This window comes from Phoca vitulina, unplaced genomic scaffold (assembly GCF_004348235.1).
Source record: "Phoca vitulina isolate PV1807 unplaced genomic scaffold, GSC_HSeal_1.0 scaffold4, whole genome shotgun sequence".
NCBI classification, from domain to species: Eukaryota; Metazoa; Chordata; class Mammalia; order Carnivora; family Phocidae; genus Phoca; species Phoca vitulina.
In genome coordinates, this window is record NW_022589707.1 from 14284238 (window position 1) to 14308163 (window position 23926).

At 56.4% G+C, this 23926-nt stretch overlaps 1 protein-coding gene across 1 annotated transcript in view; it reads left to right on the forward strand.

Moving 5' to 3' along the window:
- Positions 1-1834: 1834 nt before the first annotated feature.
- Positions 1835-23926, forward strand: part of PODXL (podocalyxin like) — a 47882-nt gene continuing 25790 nt past the window's right edge. Inside the window, exon 1 of the mRNA XM_032401554.1 lies at positions 1835-2137. Coding sequence (XP_032257445.1) covers positions 2062-2137 — 76 coding nt within the window. The 5' untranslated portion in view covers positions 1835-2061. The remainder of the gene's footprint in view (positions 2138-23926) is intronic.

The following is a 23926-nucleotide window of genomic DNA, read 5'->3' on the forward strand; positions in this document are numbered from 1 at the left end:
TCAACGATAGTCACACATCCCACGGTATTTACAGGGAACACCCTCTGTCTTTCCCATATGCGGCAGGGAAAACAGGGTCAGAACGATCCTGCAGAAACTTCCCGATGAAAACAGCATGGTCAGCGGTTCCCAAGGTTGAGCCCAGCTCCAGCGGAACCCCAGCTAGGGCTCCAGCGCTTCCTTCACTGCTCCAGAGACGCCGTGCCAGTCCTGCAGCGCCTGCGTGCAGCGACATGAGGGGCTCAAGGAGTCCAAGGTCCCTGTAACGGGGCTAGGGCCAGGGCACCCTCCTTCTCTCCCAGACCCATCTGAAAGACACTCCAGATGATCAGCCCAGGAGTCTCGTGAGCCAGATCCAGGCTGCTTCCCCCCACCCCCCACTCCCGCAGCGTCCAGGGTTAATCTACCCCTCCCCTTCTAGGTGCGCTTCATCCCACTTCCCCCGCCCAGGCGCCAGGGGGCTCCGGAAACTCCATTTTCCTCCCCACACCACCACCGACAGCTTTTGCAAAAACAAAACAACATAAAACAACAACAAAAAAGGAGGGGATTCTTCTTTGTTCTTTCACTGGGTTAACTCGGTTTATGGAATTCAACTCCCACCCCCATCCCAAGCAGGCAGATTTCTCTCACCATCTCATCAAGAGCTGGCCGCTTCATTCTGTGTTCTGGTCCTGGGCTAAGTGCTCGTCCCGTAGTGCCTTAGTTAAAATCTCATAGCAAGCCTCGGAGGTCGGTGGTGTGGTCCCTATATTACAGATGTAAAAAACCGAGTACCAAGAGCAACTTGCCCAGGGTCTTTACTAATTAGGTGGGCACAACTGGATTTGGAACCCAAATCGGGTTTGACCCCAGGCCCTAAATCTTTATTGTTGTTCTTTGTACAGCAAGAATAAGGATAGTAGCTGATACTTATTGAGCATTAGTATTTGCCAGGCACTGTGTGCAAAGTATTTCTCCAAACTACTCTCAGAGGCAGGTATGTCACTTACAAGTTACTGGGTCTTGAGCGAATTTCTTAACCTCTTTTTGACTCAATTCCCTGTCTGCAAAATGAGGCTAAAAATATAGCTGCTGTGAAGAGTAAATGAAATAATATTGGTAAAGCCATGAGAACACAGACGGGCACATATTCATCCCTCAAAAAGTCCTTTTTTTTTTTTTTTAAACCATCACCTCCATTTGACAGGTGAGGAACCTAGGCTTGGAAAGATGAAGCAACGAACGAGTCCAAATTGCCCAGTGCACACTCTGCAGCGCAGACCTGCTCGCAAGTGGTGCGGAAGGCGGGCTCGCCCGCCGGTGAGTTGCACCTGGCAGCCGGGAGACGTGCTTCTCTGGAGTTGCAGCACAACGCGCCGCAGCCCGGAGGCCTGGAAAGATCCTTAGCGAACACACAAGGCTGGGGGTCGCCTCGCTCCGGATTTGGGCGTGCGAGAGCCCTGGCGGTGTCGGGGGTCCCTCCGGATCCCCACAGAAGCACTGCGGGCGACACCTGTGCGCCGGGGCGGGCTGACCCGCGGGCGGGGAAGCGGTCCGGCGCCGGGAGCCCCCCCGCCGCCCAGCGCGCGAACACACACTCACCACCCCGCCCGCCCGGGGGCCGCTCGCCCGGAGCCCGCGGCCAGCCCGCGTTCCCCCGCCCGCCGCGCTCCAGGGCGGAGTTTCCTCCTCTGCTCATTGTTCCCGGCCCAGCGCCCGCCCCGCCCCGCCCCGCCCCGCCCGGCCCCTCTGCCTCCGCCCGCGCGCTCCTGGGGGAGGAGGAGGGGCGGGGGCCGGCGCGGACGGGACGGGAGTCGCCGCAGCCGCCGGCCGGGCCCAGCCGCGCAGACACCGCCCGCGACGCAGCCACCCGCCGCTCCTCCGCCGCCTGGCGCCGCGCCTCAGCCCAGCTCTGCCGCAGCGGCCGCGAGGAGGGGCCGCTGGAGCGCGACTCGGGAACCCTGGGTCACCGCCCGGCCGCCGAAGCCACAGCCAGGCCTCCGTGAGCGGCGCCCACGCTCTCGCCGTTCGGACGCTCGGACCCGCAGCCACCTGCTCCCGGCCCGAGGCCAGGACACGATGCGCTCCGCGCTGGCGCTCTCGGCGCTGCTGCTGCTGCTGCTGTTGCTGCCGCCGCGCTCGCTCTCCCAGGAAGGTGAGTGGTGGCCCGGGCTCCGCTGCGACCCCACCGTGCCCGTGCGCCCCCGGCCGGGCCGCACCTCGTGGCGGGACCCTGAGCAGCCCCTGCGCGCGCCTCCCGCTGGGGCCACACGCGGAGCCCTGACCTTGAACCAGCCACTCCCCTTCCAAACCCGAGAACACTGCAGGTGCCGGGCCCGCGCGCGGATAGTCCCCGGTCTCCATCCCGATGGAGAGGGAGGTGGATTGTGGTGGGGCAAACAGTGGCGCGCCGGCCATGAATGGGTTTGCGGGCAAAGCGAGCGGGGAGTAGAGGCACCGCGAGGCCCCACGCTTTTGCGGGACCCCCCAAGTCTGATCGCTCTTTTTCTCGGTGTCGGAGGGAATGAGCAACGGTATCGTGTAGTCGTTGATCCCAGCAAAACGGCAGGCTGGAAGCTCATGGGGAAGTCCCTGAAGCAGGTGACAAGCCTCTGGTAACGGCTCACGCGGGTGATGTGTTCCGCGTTGGCAGAGAGGTTTTTTCCAAGCGGTGTGTGCAGTTGGGCTCACCTGAGCCTGTGCTGGGGCAGGTAAAAGGGGAGTAAGTGGACCTTGCACCAGCTCAGAGTCACCTGGCTGTGTTGGATCCCTGTCTTCTACACTACCAATATACTTCTGTACTCGCATATGGCCAGGAAGGTGAACCTCCCCCCATAAACAGGAACTTGCCTCATGAAACAAGCTGGGGTGCACCTTAGAAACAACCCCCATATTTTTTCTGAAGGTGAAATGTTACCCTTTTAGGGGGACAAGGGGGTGGCCCAAAGCCCCTGAGAACAGTTGGAGGGTCAGCCCCAGGAAAGAGAGGCATTTTCTTTGTGGCCCGCCTGAGCACATGCCTGCCAGGAGAAAGAGTGGAGGGGGTGCTCCTGCCCTGGGGCCAGGAGGACTTTGGTGACAGCTCCAGAGAGGGAAGGGACCCTGCTGCTGGCAGGCCCTGGCATTTGGGGCTGAACTCTTAGGGGCAGCACAGCCTCTTCTCTGCACCACATGGAACCGTGGGTGGGAAGGGGCTGGTTCTCTGAGGGCAAGCAGGTGTGAGCATCCCGCCGTGGGCGGCCCTGACACTCCACCAGCTCAGCCTAAAAGGAAAGGGCACTTGGCAGTGGGCAAAGGTGTGTGCTCCCAAAGGGTATGTTGTGGTGTGAAGAGTGGTCTGAACAGCTCTGAGGATGACAGTCTCCTCGCATTTGCACGACCTGTAGGACTGAGAAGATGTTGGAGTGTGGCCACCCCTCAACCCTGCTCTCAGAGCAGCCAGACTTCAGCGAGGGCCTTGACACGCACCTTTTTGGAGAGAGCCTCTTAGCACCACCCAGAAGGGAGATGGGCTGTGTCGGGAAGGATAGGCTAGTTCCCCGGGTGCCGGAGCCTAAGAAGACTGAGCTTTGAGGAGAGGCCGGGGGCTGTTCTGCACTAAGAGATGCTCTGGAGCCAACCATGGGAAAAGCTCCAAGCCCAACTCACTGCTGGCTTCGAGGCTGGGACTGCCTTCCCTAGCATCTGGGCACTGCCCAGAAACCATGCCTCTTCCAGGAAGCCCTCCTCAAGCCCAGCACGGGGCATGGCATGTGGAAGGACTTGATACATGGAAAACAAATGAACCACAATGACCAGCACCGCACTCCCATCCCAATCAGCAAGTCTCTTGGCCTTTGCAAGCCCCCAGTGCCCAATCCCTAAATGCTATTGTGATACATAATAAGGGGATAAAGGTAAGTGTTTGGAAACTTGTAAAGCACAGGGAGTCTCTTTATTATTATTTGCATACCTTGAGGCAGAAAAGGCTGGAGGGGTGCAGGCGTGCTGCTCAGTGGCTGTGCTGATTTAATACCTTCCTAGGGGGAGTCAGTAAGGACTACCCTATCTCTCTGCCCTTCTGAAGGTGTGGCCGCCTGGGCTGCCATCATCAGGGATGGGGTAACCCCCCCAAACTGGTGGAATCCTGTGATTCGGTTCTAAACCATAAGGGGTTATAGTGTGAGTCTCCTTAACAAAGGAATTACCCCACCTATGGAGCTTACCTTTTAGTACAGGCGGATCACGCTGCTGAAAGCATAAGCAGCATTAAGCCCAGGGGCCTCACAGTCCATTAGACAGACCTCTTTTCAGTACTTTTGGTTTGATATTCACTGGGTTGAGCCACATGGCAAGTTGTACCTCTGAGCTCAGTTTCCTTATCTATAAGACAGAATAAAAGAGAAGAGGGCACCTCTAGTTTCTCGTTACATAACATTTCTGGGGTTTTCTGCCCCGTTAGCTGCAGAAAGGACAGGCTGACTTGGAACATCAGTCTGACTGAGTCATTCCATGGGTGAATCCCGGGAAGGGAAAGGTGGCTCGGTGTGGTGGAAAACACTCAGACTTTGGGTCAGACAGACCCGCAAGACTGTAGACAAAATAGCGAACCTCTTGAGCCTCGGTTTCTTTGTCCATAAAATAATGACAAAGCTACCTTGTACGTTGCTCTGAAGATGAGAGAGAACAGACGGAATGAGCTCGACAGTGTGCCAGACTCATGGTCAGAGCTCAATCAGTCCTAGCTGTGATGATGAATAAAGCATGTGTATTGAGAACTTGATGGGTCTAAGGCCACTGAGCAGCAGGACTCTGCTAATGTTTGTGGGTAGCAGTTGGTGTGTGGTAGCAAAGGTTGAAGCTTTTGAGCCACGAGGTGGGGGTAAAGGAGGCTTGTGCAAGAGAAGTGGTGAGATGTGGGGAGCGGTGACCTAGGCAAAGCTTCCTGAAGGAGGTGGGGGTTTATACAGGGATTTTAAGATGAAAAGGGTCAGTGTGGGGGCGCCTGTGTGGCTCAGTCGGTTGAGCGTCCAACTCTTGGTTTGGGCTCAGATCATGATCTGAGCCCCGTGTTGGGTTCTGTGCTCAGTGGGGAGTGTGCTTGGGATCCTCTCTCTCCCCTTCCCTCTGCCCCCTCCCTGCTGTGTGCTCTCTCTCTCTCAAGTAAATAAATAAATCTTTTAAAAAAAAGGGTCAGTGTGGGGTGGTGAGACCATTTCAAAGGCTGGCTGGGGCCGAATGAATTGCAGGGTGGAGGGGAGACACAGGCTGGGGGTCATGATGTGGGTTCTTGAGATGGGTTGAGCTGTGGGAAGGCTTTGGGGAGGAGGTGAGCTTTCAGAGCCCAGTGAGAAAGTTCCATGGGATGAGATCAGGGGATGGTGGGTATTCCTAGCATGATGCTGCTTGGGCATGGCTCTGAGGCAAGAGTGAGCAGGCCGTGGGGGGTTAGGAGCAGACTGGTCTCAGCTGGTGGGAGAAGAGGAGGGGTAGGGGGTCACAAAGCTCCCAGGTGGCAGCTTGGCCAGAGCTTTAGGGTGTGGCCGCCCCAGGAGGGGCAGAGGAGGCGGGCTTGGCACTTGTTGGAGGGGGTGTCCCCTGGCAGTCACCAGGACACAGAAGTGGGGATAGGCACATAGGCACGGGGGCTGCACCACATCTGCCTTTTCCTGAGGCACCCAGGCTTGAAGGGAGAGGAGGGGCTCCTGCTGGGTGGGATTTGAGACCTCTGTCCTCTGGAAGCTGAGAGAGGAAGGGGCCCCCACCTGGTTGGAATTCCTCTTAGCAGGGCAGACTAGATGATTTAATCCTGTCTGTCCTCCGGTATCATCTCTGCTGAGAAGCCTTCCCTGGTTTCTAGATGGAAGCAGATGATGTTTGGGTGTCTCTTCCAGCCATGCAGGGGCCCCTCTAGGGCAAGGGCAGCCGCAGTCTCTACCTCCAGGGCCCCCTGCGGCCATGGGCACTGAGCAGTGGCTCAACATTTTATCTGCACCCTTCACCTGAGGGGAACTGGCCCAGGCCCTGGTTTCAGGCTTTCGGAAAGGGGAGCCCGAGACCAGCTCACATCCTGGGCAGTGATGCTGGCCAGTGGGCTGTTTCTGCAGCGGCCAGAACTGGCAGGGACAACTGTTGAGGGTCGGGGCTTGGGGTCCCGGAACGGACCAGTGGCTGCTGTGAGGACAGCTCAGCACTTAGCTCAAGGCCCCCCACTCCTCAGGAAAGTGGGAGGAACCCTCTGGACAGCTCGCTGCACTTCTTGGGACAGGGGTTGGGACTTAGATGGTTCTACTCTGGTAAGAGCTTCTTCACATCATCCGTGCCAAGGCCCCAGGAGCCTTCTGCAAGTTTGCTGAATGGAAGCTGCATATCGGAGAAAGACAATGGCCCTCTTCTGTCCATCCGCTGCCCGTGAGCCCGAGCCTCAGCTCCAGCCCCAGCCTGCCTGGAGACTTCCTCACTCCTAGAGGCCAAGGAGCTCTTTCCTCAGCTCTGGGCTCACTTCCTGTTTGCACCTGAGGGTATGATGCAGGGCAGGGAGCTCAGTTGGCAGCGTTTCCTGTCACGTCCCACTCCCAGGAACACAGGTGAAGTTGCTCGGGGTCTCTCCTTATCATGGGTCCTGTGCACGTGGTGGGGATGTTAGAAGATCAAGGAGGTTGTGACTCTGGGCCACACAAGCCTCATGACAGTAAGTATTCCCTTACGGAAAGCCTTCAAGAGAATCTCCACAGAGGATACGGTACAAGGAGCCTGTTCGTATTTGCAACAGCATTTACCATGAGACCCCTTCAAGTAGGCTGTTCAAAATAGAATTCAACTGGCCAAGGGTGATTTCCACACCGCTTCTAAATAACCCAGAAAATCATAGAACACAGAATTCTAGAGCTGGGAAGCCTTCTGGAAATCTTCTACACCCACTCATTTTGCAGATGAGGGAATGCAGACGAGGGAGTGGGGTCGCTTGCCCAAGTCTTCGTGACTCCCAGCGACGGCGCCCCAGGAGATGCGTGCGCCGCCATAGCACTGGGCTGCGCCTTTCTGTGCTGATTCTCTCCTGGGCACTGGAGAAACTCATCAAAACCCTTTTTAGAAAAGGTTTCATGATGGTGACAATGCTATACCGTGCCCAGATTCTCCCCATCCCTCCACCTTCAGGGTACGTTGAGGCTTGGAGCTACTTTATTCCTTGGAGTAAGGCTCTCCACGGGCTGTGGCCAGCATGCGGGCTACACCGTACCTGTCTATCTGCCATTGCCCGGGAGCCCCGCTGGTGACTGCAGCATCCAGCCAGCATCTGGAACACGAGTGGGCAGCCATGCTTGTTGGATGCCTGGTGCACACGTTCGGCCCTTCCAGCATACCCTCCATCCCAAGCCCTTGTATTGACTCTGGGCTGTGGTCCCACCCTGTACCACACTAGTGATAGTCAGCGCGGACCCCCGGCTTTGCTCGGCCTCCCGGCCACCCATCCTCCCTCTGTCCCCACCCTTTTCCCTGACAAACCACCACCACCCTCTCTTCCTTTGTAGCCTTATCCCCCTCGGGTCAGCCACCTCGAACTTCCCTATGGCCAGGGCTCTGGGTGGCACCCCGTCCGCCAATTGTCGTGGCCGGAAGGCTGTGTGCCTCAGCCCAGGGGGAAGAGAATTCTGAGGAATGGCTGACTGAGTCTTGCCAGGCAGCCCCAGGTTGCCATGCTGGGGGCCCTCCCAGAGCCAGGCCCCCGGAGACACATGGGCTGACCAGGAGCCCACAACTGTCTCACCTCTACCTTTCAGCATAGAAGGGACAGTGGGGAAGCTAGGCCTGGTGAGGAGGGCACTTTGGAGGCCTTGCCCCCCTTCTTACCTGAAATTCACGGAGCTCTGTCCAAGGGGCCCTTTGGGTCCCCATCAAGTCTGATTCTCATGCTAACAGGCTTTGAACATGCTCAATGGAGCCCCACTCTCCAGCCAGGATAGCAGGAGGTTGTCCTGGGATGGATTTTATCTCACAGACCACTCCAGAGAGGGGAAACTGAGGCACAGCACCAAGCACTCATAGTAGGTGACACGAACGGCTTTTCTCCCAAATATCTACATGCCTCACTCCCTCGTTTCTGTCCGCTAGCCACTGTCTCAGAGAGGGCTTCTGGGCTGCCTGTATAACACACCCTCACGGCCTTACCCTGCGTATTTTCCCCAGAGCACTCATCACCTGGGACCTGCTCATTTCTTTGTGTGTCTCTCCCCTGAGTAGACAAGTTCCATGAGGGCGAGGTCCTCTGTCCAGTGCTGTTGCTGCAACAGCTGGAACAGGACCTGGGATATAGTAGATACTTAGTAACTGCTGAATGAACAAATGAAGAAATGAATGAATGAATCAGTGGCAGGGCTGGTTTAGAACCCAGTCTTGTCTGCCAGTTCTGTGCTGTCCACTTGCAAGGCTCTGACCCGGTTCCAGAAGAAGAGAGGCAGGTGGCCAGCAGGGGTGGCCCTGGGCCCCGGAGGGATGGATGCCTGGGCATGAAGGGGAGCAGGACTCGAGGAGGCAGGAGCGCCGTGGGACGTGCAGCAACCTCTTAGCTGCTTCCGGGCTTCCCCCACCCAGGGGACCCTGCTGTTGAAGGTTAGGGCTGCCGGTGGTTAGAACTTGATTGGGCTGCTCTTAGCCATTAAAAAATAGTGGATTGACCAAGACAGATAGACATTCCCTCTCACATGATAGATGTTCAGAGGGCTGGAACGGTGGGTCTGCCATCTCGAGCACGCCGCCTTGTGGTCCAAGATGGCTACTGGGGCTTCAGCTGTCAGGAAAAAAGAACGAGAGGGTTGCGGCTCCTCTTTTGAGGGTACTTGCCAGAAACCACATACCACACTTCCAGTGACATTTGTCAAACAGAACTTGGTCCTGTGGCCACACCTAGCTGCAAGGGAAGCAGGGAAGCATACTTCCCTCGGGGAAGAGTAATTTTTATTTCAGGCTCCCCTATGGCTGACCCAAAAATCAGTTCAGTTATGGAGAAGTCACAGAGGGCCTGGGTGGCTCAGTGGGTTGGGCGTCTAACTCTTGGTTTTGGCTCGGGTCATGATCTCTTGGGGTCGTGGGATCGAGCCCCCTGTGGGGTTCCATACTCAGCGCGGAGCCTGCTTATCCCTTCTTCCTCCTCCTTGCCGCTCCCACCTCCCCTGCTCATGCCCCCCTCCCCCTGCTTGTGCCCGCGCTCGCTCTCTTTCTCTCTCTCTCAAATGAATAAATAAATAAATAATATCACATTCACAAAGAATGGATGTTGGACCATAGCCTTAGTCCCTGCAAACCTTGGGTTTCTCTGCAGCTGCCCGCAGGCCTCATCTTGCCAATCACATCAGCTGCTTCTGCACAAGGGAAACTTCATGGCCTAAGGCTTTGCCCCTCTTTGGCTAAGCCAGTTTCAGCTTATCCCTCATTTTCTGTGGCTCCCGCATTTTGGTGTGCTGATGGAGGAGTTCCTTGTCACGCACAAGGAATCCTGGCCACTTCCCACTCAGGCCCCTTAGCCTGGAGCTGCCCCAGGGAGCCGAGGTGCCCTGGGGACCACCCGTGAGCCAGGCCTCCTCCGGGGTTGGCCCTGGGGGACCTGCTTCCCCTCACTGTCCTTGGAATGGGAAAGAAGGATTTCTACACCAGATCCTCCCCTTTCCAGCTCAGCAGGGGCAAGTACAGGGCGGAGGGAGGTACCATCTTAAGAGCTCGGTCCGCGGTCGCTCATGAGAGCACAGCTGGAGGCCGGTGGCTTTCAAACCCGGTGGAGGTCCTCTGTGGAGCTGGTTTGGGGGCCACTGAGAGGTTGGGGTACACCGAGAGGGGAAAGCTAAGAGGAGGCCAATTTAGGGGGTACTCTGCATCCCCCCCCTTTGGGCAGCTCTGCTTTTATCTGTTCTGTACGGTAGGTCTCCACAGAAGAATTCCTTTGAGAAAAATTCTGCTGTCAAAGAGAAGAAAAATTGAAATCGCTTGGCATGAGGCCCCAGGCTTTGAAGTTAGAAGCCTGGATTTTAGTCTGAGCTTCGGCACTCGCCAGCCTTGTGGTTTCAGACTCGTTCCCTGGCCTCAGTTTCCCTAGCTGTAAACTAGGTGTTAATGCCTTCCTCCACAGTGAGGTGCGCCTGACATGTAGGAAGCATCAGTGCACCGGCTTTCGCTCTTGCCCCGCGTGAGGTTGATGAAAGGGACCCTGTCGCTGCCCCCTCCCCAGCTGGAGCACATGCGGTGCCCTCTCCAGGCCAGGCCTTTGCCCGTTTATTCACTGGCCCACGGCTGGGTCACTCAGGATGAGCATGTTGCAGACCACGCTCACAGATGAGAGTGGGCTCAGCTAAGAAGGGGTTACGGTGGCCAGCACCACCTGCCCCACGTGTGCCTGGTTCCCACCTGGTGCTTCTTGCCCCACTTCTTGGGCGCACTGCCCTTCACTTGAGGCTGCAAGTCAAGGCTTTCCTGAAGCCACCAACACCCTGATCCTGGCAGCCCCTGCGGCTCTGCTCATCACACTGTGAAATGCAGAGTCACATCCTACGACTCCTTGTCTACCGAGATCAGTAGTCCTCTGGCCACTCGTGCTCCACTGCCCCCGGGCAGGCCACAGATCTGAGTATCACCCTCTAAATAGCTTCCTTCCTCCTCCTCCACCCCTACCTGACTCCAGCGCCAAACTCACGGTGGCACCATCCAAGCCAAGCAACAAAGCACGATGGCGGTCTTTGCAGCATCTCTACACTTCTCCTTCTTCGGGGAGGTTGCGATCCAGCAGCAAATATAAACCAGGGAACCGAGTATCTCCTCCCAAAGATGAGAAGTGGGAGGAAGATAGGAACCACTCAGAGCTGCATTTGGCTTTCTGCACAATAATCCCTGGGGGAGGGGGGAAAAATTGCTCTGTGCCTCAGTTTACCCATATGGTAAATCAGGGCTAGTGCCCTATTTTTTTTGTTTGGTTTTGTTTTTTACCTTTTTTGGGGGGTGGGGCGGGGAGGGCTCCACGCTGGAGCCCAACGTGGGGCTTGAACTCAAGACCCTGAGATCAAGACCTGAGCTGAGATCAAGAGTTGGACGCTTAACCAACTGATGCACCCAGGCGCTCTTGTTTTTTACTTTTACAACTCGGTAAAATAAGCCGTGTCTCAAACTATGCCTAAAGAGAACACCAGTAGTCCTTAAAAGATATTAACAGTTACGCTCTCAGTAAATGTTTGATAAACGAATAGGAAGTTTTTCATGAATAAAAGAGAAGCATGATCCAAAAAGTTTGGGAAAGGCTGCGTACTCTTCCCCTTCTTGGAAAGTCAGTGCCTATTATGACCTTAAATGCTCCCAGATCTTAAAGGCCCCTTACTGCTTTTGCTTAAGTCAGCCTTCCCCAAATGCACTTGAATCATGGAAACTTTACCTTTTCTCTTCCGTTAACATCTGGTGGGAAATACTGATGTAAAGGTGGAGGGACCACCTGCCCCAGCTTGTCCAGGACAGAGAGGCATCCAGGGGTGTGTGACTCAGTGCTAGGAGCCACACAGTCCTACTTAAGGAGCTGGATCAGGCACACAGGGGCAGGAGCATTGCTACGCAGGATCTTCTTGGAATGGAAATGTAGCCTCACAGCGCCCTCCTTCCTGAGCGGATTTGTAGGAAACCACGTGGGAGCTTGTGGCCAGAGTAAAGGCTGCTTATACCAGAGTCTGTGCAGGAACAGGTTCCATCCCAGGCCAGTGGCCCCCCATGGGTACTTATTAACGGTGCTCCTTCTCAGATAGAAGTTGAAGGCGTTATTAAGAAAATGGTGGGTGTGCGTGTTTTGGCATTGGATCTTTCCACTCAGATGGGGGCACCCGTGGTTTGCTGGTTGATTCTGGCTGCTCTTTTCTGGTGGTGCTTCTTTCTGCCCCAGCTGCTTTGAGTCCCTATTCCTGAGAGCCTCATAATTTCTGTTGTAAATTCCGTCCGAGGCTGTCACCCTGCCCCCGGGGGCTTGGAGAAGGGGCTTCCAGAGGATGTTCCGTCAGCCCGCACTGCCACGATGGCTCACGGGGGGGCAGTGGTGCTTGGGGCTTTGTCCTCGGCCCTGGTTACATGTAGATCTCATCCACCTTCAGGCTGTCGTTTTTCTGGGAGTCAGGGAGCCGAAGGGTGGAAAGGGGGTGCATCGTGTTTGATGGAGAAACCAGCTTGCCTGTGCTTTCCAGGCTACTGGGAGCACATAGGGCATCCCCACAGGGGCAGGTCAGGGAGCCTGGGGTCCCCTTGCTCAGGCAGATGTAGCCCCGCACCCCAGCCCTAGGGGGCGCTGCTGAGTAGAGTGTGGCTGAGTCTCAGCCTGCCTGAGCATGCAGCAGCCCTGGGCTGTCAGCACAGTCCCCAGCACGCCCCTTCTCCCGGCCAGAAAGGAGGGGTTCCCACACAGAGCTGCTTCTCACCCCGAGGTCCTCCTGGTCCCCACTTCTCAGCGGCCACAGGGGGCCAAGGCACTAGAGAGTGCGTGCTGTTGAACCTGGTTCCTGGGGAGAGGCAGGGTGGGAGCTTGTCCACCGGCTCTCATTCTCCCCTCGGCATCCCGGGGAGATTGCACTTGGCTGAAAAACACTTTGGCTTTCCTCCCAGGCCGCGGGGAGAGTCTGGAAGTCTGGTCCTGACTGCACACTATCAGATCTCTGACTTCCGTGGGTCCTCTCGGGCACTCACGTAAGCACAGCAGCTACAGCGGCCCCTGGGGCCTCCTGTGAATGAAGCTCTGGTGTATGGAGCTACTTCCGTGTGTGTCTGGGAGGGGGGGGGTGGATGACAGCAGGCATGGAGCAGGGACCCAGGAGGGTCCTGTGTTGGGTGGTGAATAAAGAGCAGGCACAATAAGAAAATGGGTTTGCAGGAGAAAGGGGCTCCATCCACCCAGGGCTGGGAGTCCTCCTTGTGGGGCTCAGTTTTCTCATCTGTGGATGAGGGGCTGACCAGGAGGTCTTGAGGACCCTCCTGTTCAGTATTTCCCAGTGATCTGAAAGGCCTCACTTTCCTGATGATTTTGGTCCCAGAACTGGGAGCATAATAGCGCTGGGTGCAAGCGTGTGGATGTATCCAGGAGGGTCGGGGGAGGGGAGCTGGGGGGGTGCCCCGCCTGGGCCGTGCTGATGCTGCGTCCCTGGGGATGGCTGGAGGTGGATGAGGGAGGGTGTGTGCACATGGCAGTGCGAGAGCTCTCAGGGTCCGGCTGGCCTAGGCCCTCCTTCCTCTTCATCTCACTACGGGTCAGCTGCCTCCGCCCCTGTCCAGGGGCAAGAGGGGAAGCAGGGGCTGGAACCAGAAGCATATGTGCCCCGCAGGACAGAGAGCCTGCTTTAGGAGCTGGACCACAATGTTCTAGAAACCAAAGAAGGTGGGACCCGGTGCCCAGAACTCTTGACGATTTGCCTATTTCTCCCTCATTGGGGTGGGATAAAGTGATGTCTTGGGTCCCTTTAGTTCTGATGTCATGAGCCAGGGATGTGGGGGACAGTGAGGTCTGCATGGCCTCGAGAGCAGGGGATGTGCTCAGCCGCCGGTCGCGCAGGGCTGTGGACGCAGCCGCACCTTGGCCCTCACTGCTCAGCAGCTCACCACCTCTCTGGCCCCTGCTTCCCCAGCTGCTTCCTCAGCTGAGGGGTGACATCAGCTCCTTTTCTGGCAGCATCTTCAGCAGGATATCATCACTGTAAAAGCAAAGACCAGGCTGTCAGGGAAGATGAAAAAGGCAACAGTCTCTGGGGCCAGCGTCTCTGAAGTCCTCTGGCCTTGGGCTAGGCCACACTCCAGAGGACCGCACCCAATTTCCAGGTGGGACATCCGAGGTGGGAGGATGGTGGTGAGTTACCCAGTCTTGAGGTTCCAACTAGCCTCTTCTGTTTTGTTTTGTTTTTTGGTTATTTTTATTTATTTATTTACTTTTTTGAGAGACAGAGAGCGAGTGAGTGCGTGAGTGGGAGGGGGAGGGGCAGAGAGAGGGAGAGAGAGAATCTTAAGCAGGCTCCACACCCAGCGCAGAGCCCAAAGCGGGGCTCGATTTCACAACCCTGAGCCGAAATCAAGAGTTGGATGCTTAACTGACTGAGCCACCCAGGCACCCCTAGCCCCTTCCCTTTTAGGTATGCCTTAGTGCTCTGGGCCCAGGAGTGGCCGGATAAACCTGACCTAGCCATCTGTACCCACCTTGCATGGTAGCAGGACTAGTAACACAATAGGGTGGAGAAAGAGAGGGGGGCTGGGCGCACGTGAGGCCACAGGATAGGAGATGGTACCTCCCCTGCCTCCACCCCTTTTGGAGCCCCAGGTCTGACTTTGGTATCAGTCTTGTGTGACCTAAACAAACCTGACCCCCTTTCCTGACCTGAAAAACTTCAGAGGGAAACATTCCATTTTGCTGGAAGTTTCTTCTGAATAGAAGAGCTGTGAAATCACCGTGTGTGTGTGTACTGTGTGTGTGTGTGTGTGTGTGTGTGTGTTTGCACACCCCTACTTTCTGTTCCCCCTCTGTTGTCATTAAGCCTCCTCGACTACTTTTCGGGGATGAATTTTCAGCTGTTTGGACACCTGGCTCCAACCAGGCTGGCTCTGGGATTCTTGATTCACTTCCCTAGGTGGAGCCCATAGGAAACCAAGCTTCCTTGACTAGCTCTAACATCTCAAACACAGAGGGGACAACTTGGCTTTGTTTAAAAGGAACGTGGCTTTTAACTTTCCCCCGACCGCAGGCCTTGGTGGTGGTGGTAAGAGAGCTAGCCCTCAATTGTTTAGCTATATTCATTTATGAGGTTTGTTTGTTTCTTTTTAAGCAATACGCCCAACAGACCCCCTACTCCCCACAGCAATACGCCCAACAGACCCCCTACCCCCTACTCCCCACAGGTCCCCACAGGCGGGGACCTCCTCTGTCCTTAAACACCAAAGAAGTCTAGATTTTGTGCTTGATAGGGGAGTCGTCATGCTTCTTCCCTTACTTCTTAGGGCCAAGCAAAGAGTCTTGGGTGATAGAGTTTTGGCTTTATTTTTAACTTGCTTTGCAGAGTAAGTGGGGTTTCCGATGGGGAGCCAGTCAACCAAGCCTTAGCTTAGCTCTCCCGACACCCATTTAGTCTGGGGGACATGTGCTAACAGGGATTATTCTGCAGCAAGAAGGATGCAGGTGTTATTCCTGGAAGGGGAGAATTCTCTCCAGGGCAGAAGAAAAAAAAGTTTGGAAATTTGGAAAGCTCTGCTTGCTGCCTTAACCTTCAGCTTCCAGCAGGCGGAAACCAGTCATTCCCAGGGAAATTCACAGGCCCCGTCGCACAGAACTTTCTCATTCCGCTCCCAGAGGCAACTGTCCCCACTTGCATGCGGGACTTCCCTCTGGCTTCTGGCCCTTGTTTGTTTTCAGCCTGGAGTGGATACTGGGCCCTGGTGGAGGTTTCCAAGGGCAGTGGAGAAATCCGTACACATCTGGTTATTTTCATGGCTTCGGGACGGGGAAGGTGGCGTGGGAATGACAACATCCCCCTCGGAAAAATATTTACCAAGGTTGTTTTTGAACTGACGTCTAAGGGAAGAGTTGGATGCCAAGTGTGCGCATGCTTCGGTGGGAGGCCTGTATGTGCCTGGGGGTTGAGGGAACAGTAGGTGTCCCGGGGGAAGCCATGGGGTCAGTTGCAAAGTTGTGCGGGCACAGGTGAGCCCTGTGCAATGGTTCATTGTCATGGCGGGGGGCGTAGGACCCTCGCCTCCATGGACAGCCCCGACTGATTCTGCTCCTGCCCCTCTCCTAGCCCGTCCCGCCTGCTCTGCAAGGGGCACGATGATGGGACCGCCTCAGAGGGTGTGGGAGACACCAGGGGGACCACCCACCAGAGAGCTCTCAGTTCAGTGTCTGGCCCGTATAAGGCCTCCATAAGGGCTAGATCAAAGCTCAAGTGATGTGATAAACGGGTTTTGATGGGGGGGTTTGCAGAAAATGCCACCGTGTACGGGGAGAGGAAGCACACACTTGTGCCCCATGGTCCCAGGCCTGACGTAAGCCCAGCGGGGCCCGCAGCACCCTGCCCTGCTTTCCTGGCCCTAGCACGACGTTGGCGTCTCCAGCGCCGGGTAGGGTGTCGGCAAGGTTGTCAGCCTGGCTTCCCATCCGACCAGACCTGCCCCTCTGCAGACTTGGAGTGTTTTGACATTTCCCCCCAGAGCTTATACATTTTTTTAAGTGTCGCTTTTGTTCCAAGGTAACTACTTCTCTCTCCCTGGAGTGACAAGGAGACCAAGGCTCCAGAGGCCTCAGAGTCACACAGGATCTGGGTCTCCTACCCCAGAGCTCACTCTTCCTGTTGTCTATGTGCATCACACATGGGGTCCCCGAAACCAGAGGCCTGTCTCCCCTCCAGGGTGCTGTCCTGTTGTCCTGACCTTTGCACGGGAGCCCTTCCTGGCCCTGGCAGAGAGGTGAGCTCAGCTGGCTGGGCATCACCCCTGCCTGCTCGCAGGCCCGTTGGTCGGCAGCCCCCGGGCACGCTGCCTGGTCACACAGATCAGGATTCACATGGTCTGCAGCGGCCGAAGGGATTAGGAGGCCCTGGGAAGGGTATTGTTTTCAGGAGGTTAGACTGTCTTTCCAGCTCAGGAAGAGCCCCAGCCCCTTTCCTGGCCTGGCTGGCTGCCCTCACATGAAGCGTGGAACGCACCTGCCCCAGACCTCCAGGGCCAGCATGTGCGTGCTCCTCTCATCAGGAACAGCCACGACAGGTGGCTCAGAGGCCAGCAGCAGGCCCAGGACAGGGACCTCCGCGTGGGCAGGGAGAGGGACCAGGCGGGGGCAGCTGGGGCTTGGGCAGGGGCAGGGCTGCAGTCTTCGGTGGCACAGTTGACTAAATTCCAAGCTCTCCTCTTACCTCTCTGCCTTCAGCCACAGAATTAGAATAATGAGTAATCCAAAGAATGTATTTAGAAGCTTCCTGCTGAGGAGCTCGGTCCTGTACAGGGTGGGGGTAGGGTTCCACCTTCTGACCCCCACTTGGAGAGCTTCTGATGAGGGTGGGGTGCGGGTGTGCCCTCATTAGGAGGGACTGCAGAGGTCATTGGAGCCACCCCTCTGTGAACCATGTGCCAACTAAGGCCTCCTGCGGCTGATCCCCTAGGGAAGGAGGAGAGAGCAGGGTCGCTCTAGAGCCTCTGAAAGCCAGATGGGAGTGACAGCTAGCCAGCCAGGGCGTGGGTCTGGGATGCCAAAGCTGAGTGGAGATTCCGTCTGGGCATGGCATCTGGGCGCGGGATGGGGAAGCTCAGGACACGGGGCCTGGGGCTAACGCTGCTGGTTCCTCTCCCTCCCCACACACTGCGGGGAGTCGCAGCAAGAGCCCTGTCCCCTCGGCCCAGCCCCCGCATGCCCTGCGGGAAGTGCAGACAGATGTTGCCAAAGGCAGGAGCTGCAGTGAGCTCATGCGAAGTGGCCCTGTGCTGCGAGCCACCCGAACGCCCACCAGCAGTGGAGTGGGTAAGCGCGTCGTGGGATGGCCGCGCGCCGCAGCGGTCCACGGCTGCGTGCCACGAGAAGGATGGGTCGTGCAAATGAGAAGCCCAGGTAAAGGCCAGGCACAAACGTCAGTGGGTGCGCAGTACCACTGACAGACACACCACCGGCCCGTGATGTTTAAGTCGGAGGAGAGCTTACCCTTGCGGCTGGAAGGGACCGGCGGGCTTCCAGGATCAGGCGTCCTGTTGGGTGATCTGGGGCCGGAGCTGAGCTGCGTCAACGCCTGTGATGTGTGCCGTTCTCCGTTCTCCGAGTGTGTGTGATTCTTCACTGAAACACTGTTAAGATGAAGGAGGAGGAGCTGTTCTCTGAGGATCTCGTGACCCAACTCAGCAGCCCAAACCCCAGGCCCCAGACAGTTCGGGGTGGCGGCCCAGGGAGAGAGGCTCTGTGGACCAGGAGCAACCAGCCCCCAGGAGAGGAGGAAGGGAACCAAGTTAGGTGCCCTGCCCTGGCCATTCCCGCGGGGGTCAGAGAGAGCCCAGCGCTGGGCGGCCCCGAGCTCGGGAGCACGGCAAGCACCTGCTGGGGATGGGTGCTGTGCGGGCTCCGGGTGCCAGGGCAGGGCTGCTCTTAGAGTTTTTTCACTTATTCTTTCTCTTTTGTTTTTTGAGTAGGTCACAATGCAGGTGTTTCTGTTGGTGGCATGAGTCACAAATACTTGTTGCCAGGTCGCCATCGTGTAGTTTGGTTTCTCCTAGTCTGCTGGTACGAGCGGCTCCCATTGGGTTCTTCCAGGAAATCGAAGCCTCGTGTCCACAGCTGGATAGAAACCTGGGCGCCTTGCCCCAGACCCAGGAGGCTCATGGACATAAGGGGTCCGCAGACCGCAGCCCTTGACCCCTCACTCTCTGTGGTGCTTACCTCTTCTCACCTCGGTTTATTCGCGGAAACTGCTGGAGTTTTTCAGCAGGTGTAGATACCACATAAAAGCTCCTGGCCCTCAGTTGGTGGTCAGTGCATTTTAATATGTAAGCTCCCCACCTTCTTCCAGGGGCACACACTCAAGCAGACTCTTTCCATCTTGCCCACACCCCTCAGGGGGGCATGGGGAAGGGGGCAGAAGGGATGTAGCTTGGGGTCACTGAGGAGGAAACCCAGGCCTGGGAGAGATGGGCACGCCCTGTGTCTCCCCGCGGCTCCCTGCCCGCTGGTGCCAGAGCGCAGCTAGCCTGAAGGGAGGCTTGGGCTGCCCGGCCTTTCCCTGTGAGACCGTATGGTCTGGGGCTGCTGTCAGGGCAGAACTGGAGGCTTCCTCCCTCGCCCCTGCTCCCGCTCTCCCCCAGGCTTGTCTGAGGAGGTGAGTCCCGGGCCTCAGGCTCTTCTTCCTTTTGCAGGAAGATTCCAATTACCCTCTCCCCTTGTCCACGGCCACCCTGATGCTGTCACCTAAGGGCCTGCGCTGCACTGGGAAGCCTAGGAAGAGACCCAGTGGGTCTGAGGCCGCCTTGTGTCCACCCCCCCCCCCCCCCCGTGTCGAGGCCTTAGAGGGGTGAGCATCCCCAGAGGCTAACAGCCTGGCTGTGTAACAGGGACTTGTGGCGTGGGCGTGACTCCGGGCTCCCTTAGAATATAACCGTGGCTAATGTTAGCCGAGCACTTTCCCTGTGTGCTCACTGCTCTAAGTCCTATTTTTTTTTTTAAGATTTTATTTATTTGACAGAGAGATAGAGAGCACAAGTAGGCCGAGCGGCAGGCAGAGGGAGAGGGAGAAGCAGACTCCCCACTGAGCAGGGAGCCCTTCGCAGGGCTCGATCCCAGGACCCTGGGATCATGACCTGAGCCGAAGGCAGATGCTTAACTGACTGAGCCACCCAGGCGCCCTGCTCTATGTACTTAAAGGGATTTAGTTACTAAATATTACGCTCCTCTTCACTTCGGACAGACGGGAAAACTGAGGAATAGAGTTAGACACTTGAATGGCGCACAGGCAGGGTGCGGGGGGATGGGGACCCGGATCAGGTGGTCGGGCTCCTGAGGGCGTGCGCTCAAGCACCAGCCTGTGCTGCTCTCACGGGGGGGAAGGGAAAGGCGTCCCAGTGGGACTGGGCTGGGCTGGGCTGTGTGTAGGCCCGGGTCTGGGCTGCACTCCTGGTGCAGGGGTGCTGCATGGGGTGGGAAACGAGAGAGAAGCGCTGGCCTGGGGAGGGAGAGACGGGATGAGGTCCTCTGGCCCTGGTGCCTTCCCTGCGGGGAGGAGTGTGCCCATGGGAAGCCTGCCTTTCTCCGTTGCTGAGACATCCACGCTGGACAGCGGCAGCCCTCTCCTGCCCGGGGAAACAGCCAGACAGGGCCCCACCCTGAGCGCGAGTGTGAGGCAGGCCAGCTGAAACAAGCTGATAAGGGCAGAACAATTCTAGATTTGAAGAATGCCCGGAATTATCTCCCCCGAGGGGGCAGCCCTGGGCCCCTCTGGGAGAGCCGGTGCCGAGGAGCCAAGCCTGACAGCCCCTTGGGGTACCTACCGTCCTGCTGCCGAGAGGCACCAAGAAGACAGGCTCATAGTGGGGCCGGCGGAGCCGTGGGGACCCGGGGGAGGGGCAGGGAGGGTGGACCAGGACCTGTGGCCGCACGTCGGCCTGTCCACTCGGCCCCAGCGGGCTGGTGAGGGCAGGCAGGACCGTGCCCTTCCCCAGATGGTCGGAGCAGCCCTTCCTGCTGCCATTTCTGTTCTCATTACTGACCTCCAGCCCCAGCCCCTTGTCTTAGTGTGAGCTGCTACAAAACACCACAGGCCCCATGGCCTCAGCAACAGACCTTTATTCCTCACAGTTCTGGAGGCTGGGAAGTCCAAGATCAGGGTGGCCGCAGGTTCGGGTTGTGGTGAGGGCCCTTTTCCTGGCTTCTAGATGGCCACCTTTCGTGTCCTCACGTGGCAGAGAGAGGCGAAGCTCTGGTCTCTTCCTCTTGTAAGGACACTACTCCCACTAGGGGGCCCCCACCCTCATGACCTCATCTAACCTTTCCCAGCCACTGTCGTCTACCCACAAGCCCCTTGCTGATGTTGTTCACCCAGGTCAGGCTTCCCCACCCTCCCCACCCCCACCAACACTTATTTAGGACCTTTGGGGGTGGGGAGTGGGGACTGGCTTTCTTAAAGCCACAGCATTTATAAGGGATGGGTACAGGACAGACGAGCAGAACATCAGAGCAAACAGCCTCCAAGGATAGCACCCACATTGGGGCAGAGGGCAGAATCCAGAAGGGCCTCTGGGTGGAAGGCAGTGAGTGCTCAGCCAAGTAGGAGGCAGGGAGGTAACAGGGAAGGATGAGCAGACAGCGTTGAGGAAGGGGACTTGTGAAAACCTGCATGGAGTGAGGGGTGCCTGGAAGCAACGAGGTGGGGGCATAACATGGGGGCACACCAAGGAGAGCAAGGGAGTAAATGTGGCATCGAGAGAGGGCGTCTGAGTTTGGGGCCTGCATCCTCCCAAAGCTCCCCATTTGCCCCACATCGCTGTATTCCCAGCTACCACCCAGGAGCCTGGCAATAAGCGGACCAATCCAACATGGGCAGCAGGATTTGGGGGCTGAGAGAGGTGGGCTCTAGCACGCTAGCAGGGGCTCAGACTTCAACCAGGCTGCACCTGAGGTAGCATCAGGCTCCTGGGAAAGGCGAGGCTCAGGAAATGGGTGGCACAAACTGGAAAATGAGTTTTGAGGTCGGTCCGTTCTTGGAAAGGCCTCTGAAGTGGCTGTTTTCCCAGCAAGAGCAGACTTACCTACGTCATGCTTAGGAAAGTGCCTCTACCTGAGAAATCTTGTCCTTTTGACAGATGTGCTGCGTGGGGGCCGAGGCCTTGGGGGATCAGAGGCAGAGCCAGCACCAGAAAGCTCAGATCTCTGGATTCCCAGTCTGTGTGCTTTCCTTTATCCCGCCAATCTGGGAAGACACCAGCTTATCCCACCTGGTTTTTGCCATTTTACTCCTGGCTTTTTGGTGTTACTTCCCTGGAGATTAGAGTAGTCGGGGGTGATGAGCTGGGGGTAACAAAGGAAGGAGGGGTGGACACTGGTGTCCAGGCCTGGCCCTCCCTCCCAGCTCACTGCCTTCCTGCCCTCCCTCCACACGCCCTCTTCCTGGGGCATTCTTTCCAGTTTCCTTTCCCGCTATTAATAGCCGCGAGTCACCCCAGGTCTGTCAGTAGCCAGGAATGGGAGGAAGCAGGCCCTCACCAAAGGCTGAGAGCAGTGTTCTCCTCTCCCCAGGGAGAAGACGGGCGAGCTTCTCCCGCTCCCTCACTGCAGACGGGCGTGCGGAGGAATGGCGCCTTGCGGGTGGAGCCCCCAGCACCCACTCATTTCTTTCAAGACCCCATTCAGGGTCTCTCCTGGTTGCTGGTACCTCTGACCTCTTCGGCAGCCTCCCCTCCCCCACTGCAGACTTTCACTCCTTCCTCTCCTTCTCAATTCTGGATGACCTCAGTACCCACTTGTATAAACCATGGGATACCCTGGCCTCCCATTTTCAAGACTTTTTCCCATCTCCACTTCATTCGGTCACTCCTGTTTCACACCCTGAACGTGACCAATGCCCCAAACTGCACCACCTCTGAAATCTAAGCATTGCATTCTTTGATCACGATTTTTCTACCTTCCAGTTCCTTTGTTTAAGTACACCCGGACCTAATGCTTGAACCTAAGACAGCTAGTCTAGTGACCCATCCCCTCCTCGTGGCCTATCGGCCCCCCTTATCTGTCCTTATCCCTCCTGTCCTTCACTCCCCACCACAGTAACCCCGACCTCCCAAATATCAAGTCCCTTGCACCCTGTCCCGCCTGGGTACTCACCTAGCAAGCCCCATTCCCAGATGAACTCTGCCTCCGCTTTTTCCATGCGCACGCCCAAGCAGAACACAGCTGGGGTAAAACCACACGCTGGCTGATTGGATTAATTTTCAATTCGTGATTCCAGGCCCCCGTTTGGCACCAAATATTACTTGGCATTCATCCTTTCTTTCTCTAGTACCGTGGTTCTGAAGTGCTATTCTCTGACCAGCAGCAGCAGAATCATCTGGGAACTTGTTAGACATGTAAATTTTTTTTTCTTAAGATTTTATTCATTTATTTGAGAGAGTGACAGAGAGAGAGAGAGCATGAGCCGGGGGCAGGGGAGGAGCAGAGGAGGGAGAAGCATACTTCCCGCTGAGCAGGGAGCCCAACGTGGGGCTTGATCCCAGGACTCTGGGGTCATGACTTGAGCCAAAGGCAGATGCTTAACGACTGACCCACCCAGGTGCCCCTAGACATGTAAATTCTCATGCTCTGTCCCAGACCTGCTGAATCAGAAACTCTGGCGCTGGGGTCTGCACCTGGGGTTTTAACAAGCCCTCCAGGTGATTCTGATGCGCACTAAAGTTCAAGAACCATTTTCCAGTAGGCTCACTTTTCTCCTTTCCAAAATGAGCATTTCGTACTTTTCCCTTGCACATGACTTCATCTATAACAGCACAGCTTGATTGAGAACACTTAATCTTCCCACTACCAAAATGACAAACGTACTTATGTCTGTACCCATCTCTTCCCATTTCAAAGGCGGAAGTGTCCGCCTGTCTAATGACGGTCATTCTGTATCTTAAGGACCCAATGAGACATCACAGAGGGAACAAAACAAGGAGCATTCTTCTCAGCCTTTCCTACCTTCAAAAAGAATAGCAAAACTTTTTTTTTTTTTTAAAGATTTTTTATTTATTTATTTGACAGAGAGAGACACAGCCAGAGAGGGAACACAAGCAGGGGGAGAGGGAGAAGCAGGCCTCTCGCGGAACAGGGAGCCCGATGCGGGGCTCGATCCCAGGACCCTGGGACCATGACCTGAGCCGAAGGCAGACGCTTAACGACTGAGCCACTCAGGCGCCCCAATAGCAAAACTTTCTTGACTATTCTAGCCCTTCCAGCGATTTCTCTGCTTTTCCTACCTAATGTTTGATATTATCTACACACAAGCTCACTTCCCTTCAGTCAGCCCTGATTAGGCTTCCACCCACACTGTTCCCGATGAAACTGCAAGTTGGGACCGCCAGGGACTTCCATGGTGCGGCTCTTCATTCAGCACCATCAGCCAGCCACTCTTCTTCGGGAAGAGACCAGAAACTCCTGTTGCATCTCCCTCTTTCCCTCTAGAAGTAGCCGTTGTCCTAAATTAGTATTAAATTATCTGAAGGGGCGCCTGGGTGGCTCAGTTGGTTAATTGTCTGCTTTCGGCTCAGGTCATGATCCCAGGGTCCTGGGATCGAGTCCCGAATCGGGCTCCTTGCTCAGCAGGCGGTCTGCTTCTCCCTCTGCCTGCCACTCCCCCTGCTTGTGCGCTCTCTCTCTCCCTCTCAAATAAATAAATAAAACTTAAAAAAAAAAAATTATCTGTAGAATCTTAATGATATTTTCTATAATTCTATCTCTAAAAATATATTGTTTCACTTTGCCAATTTTTGA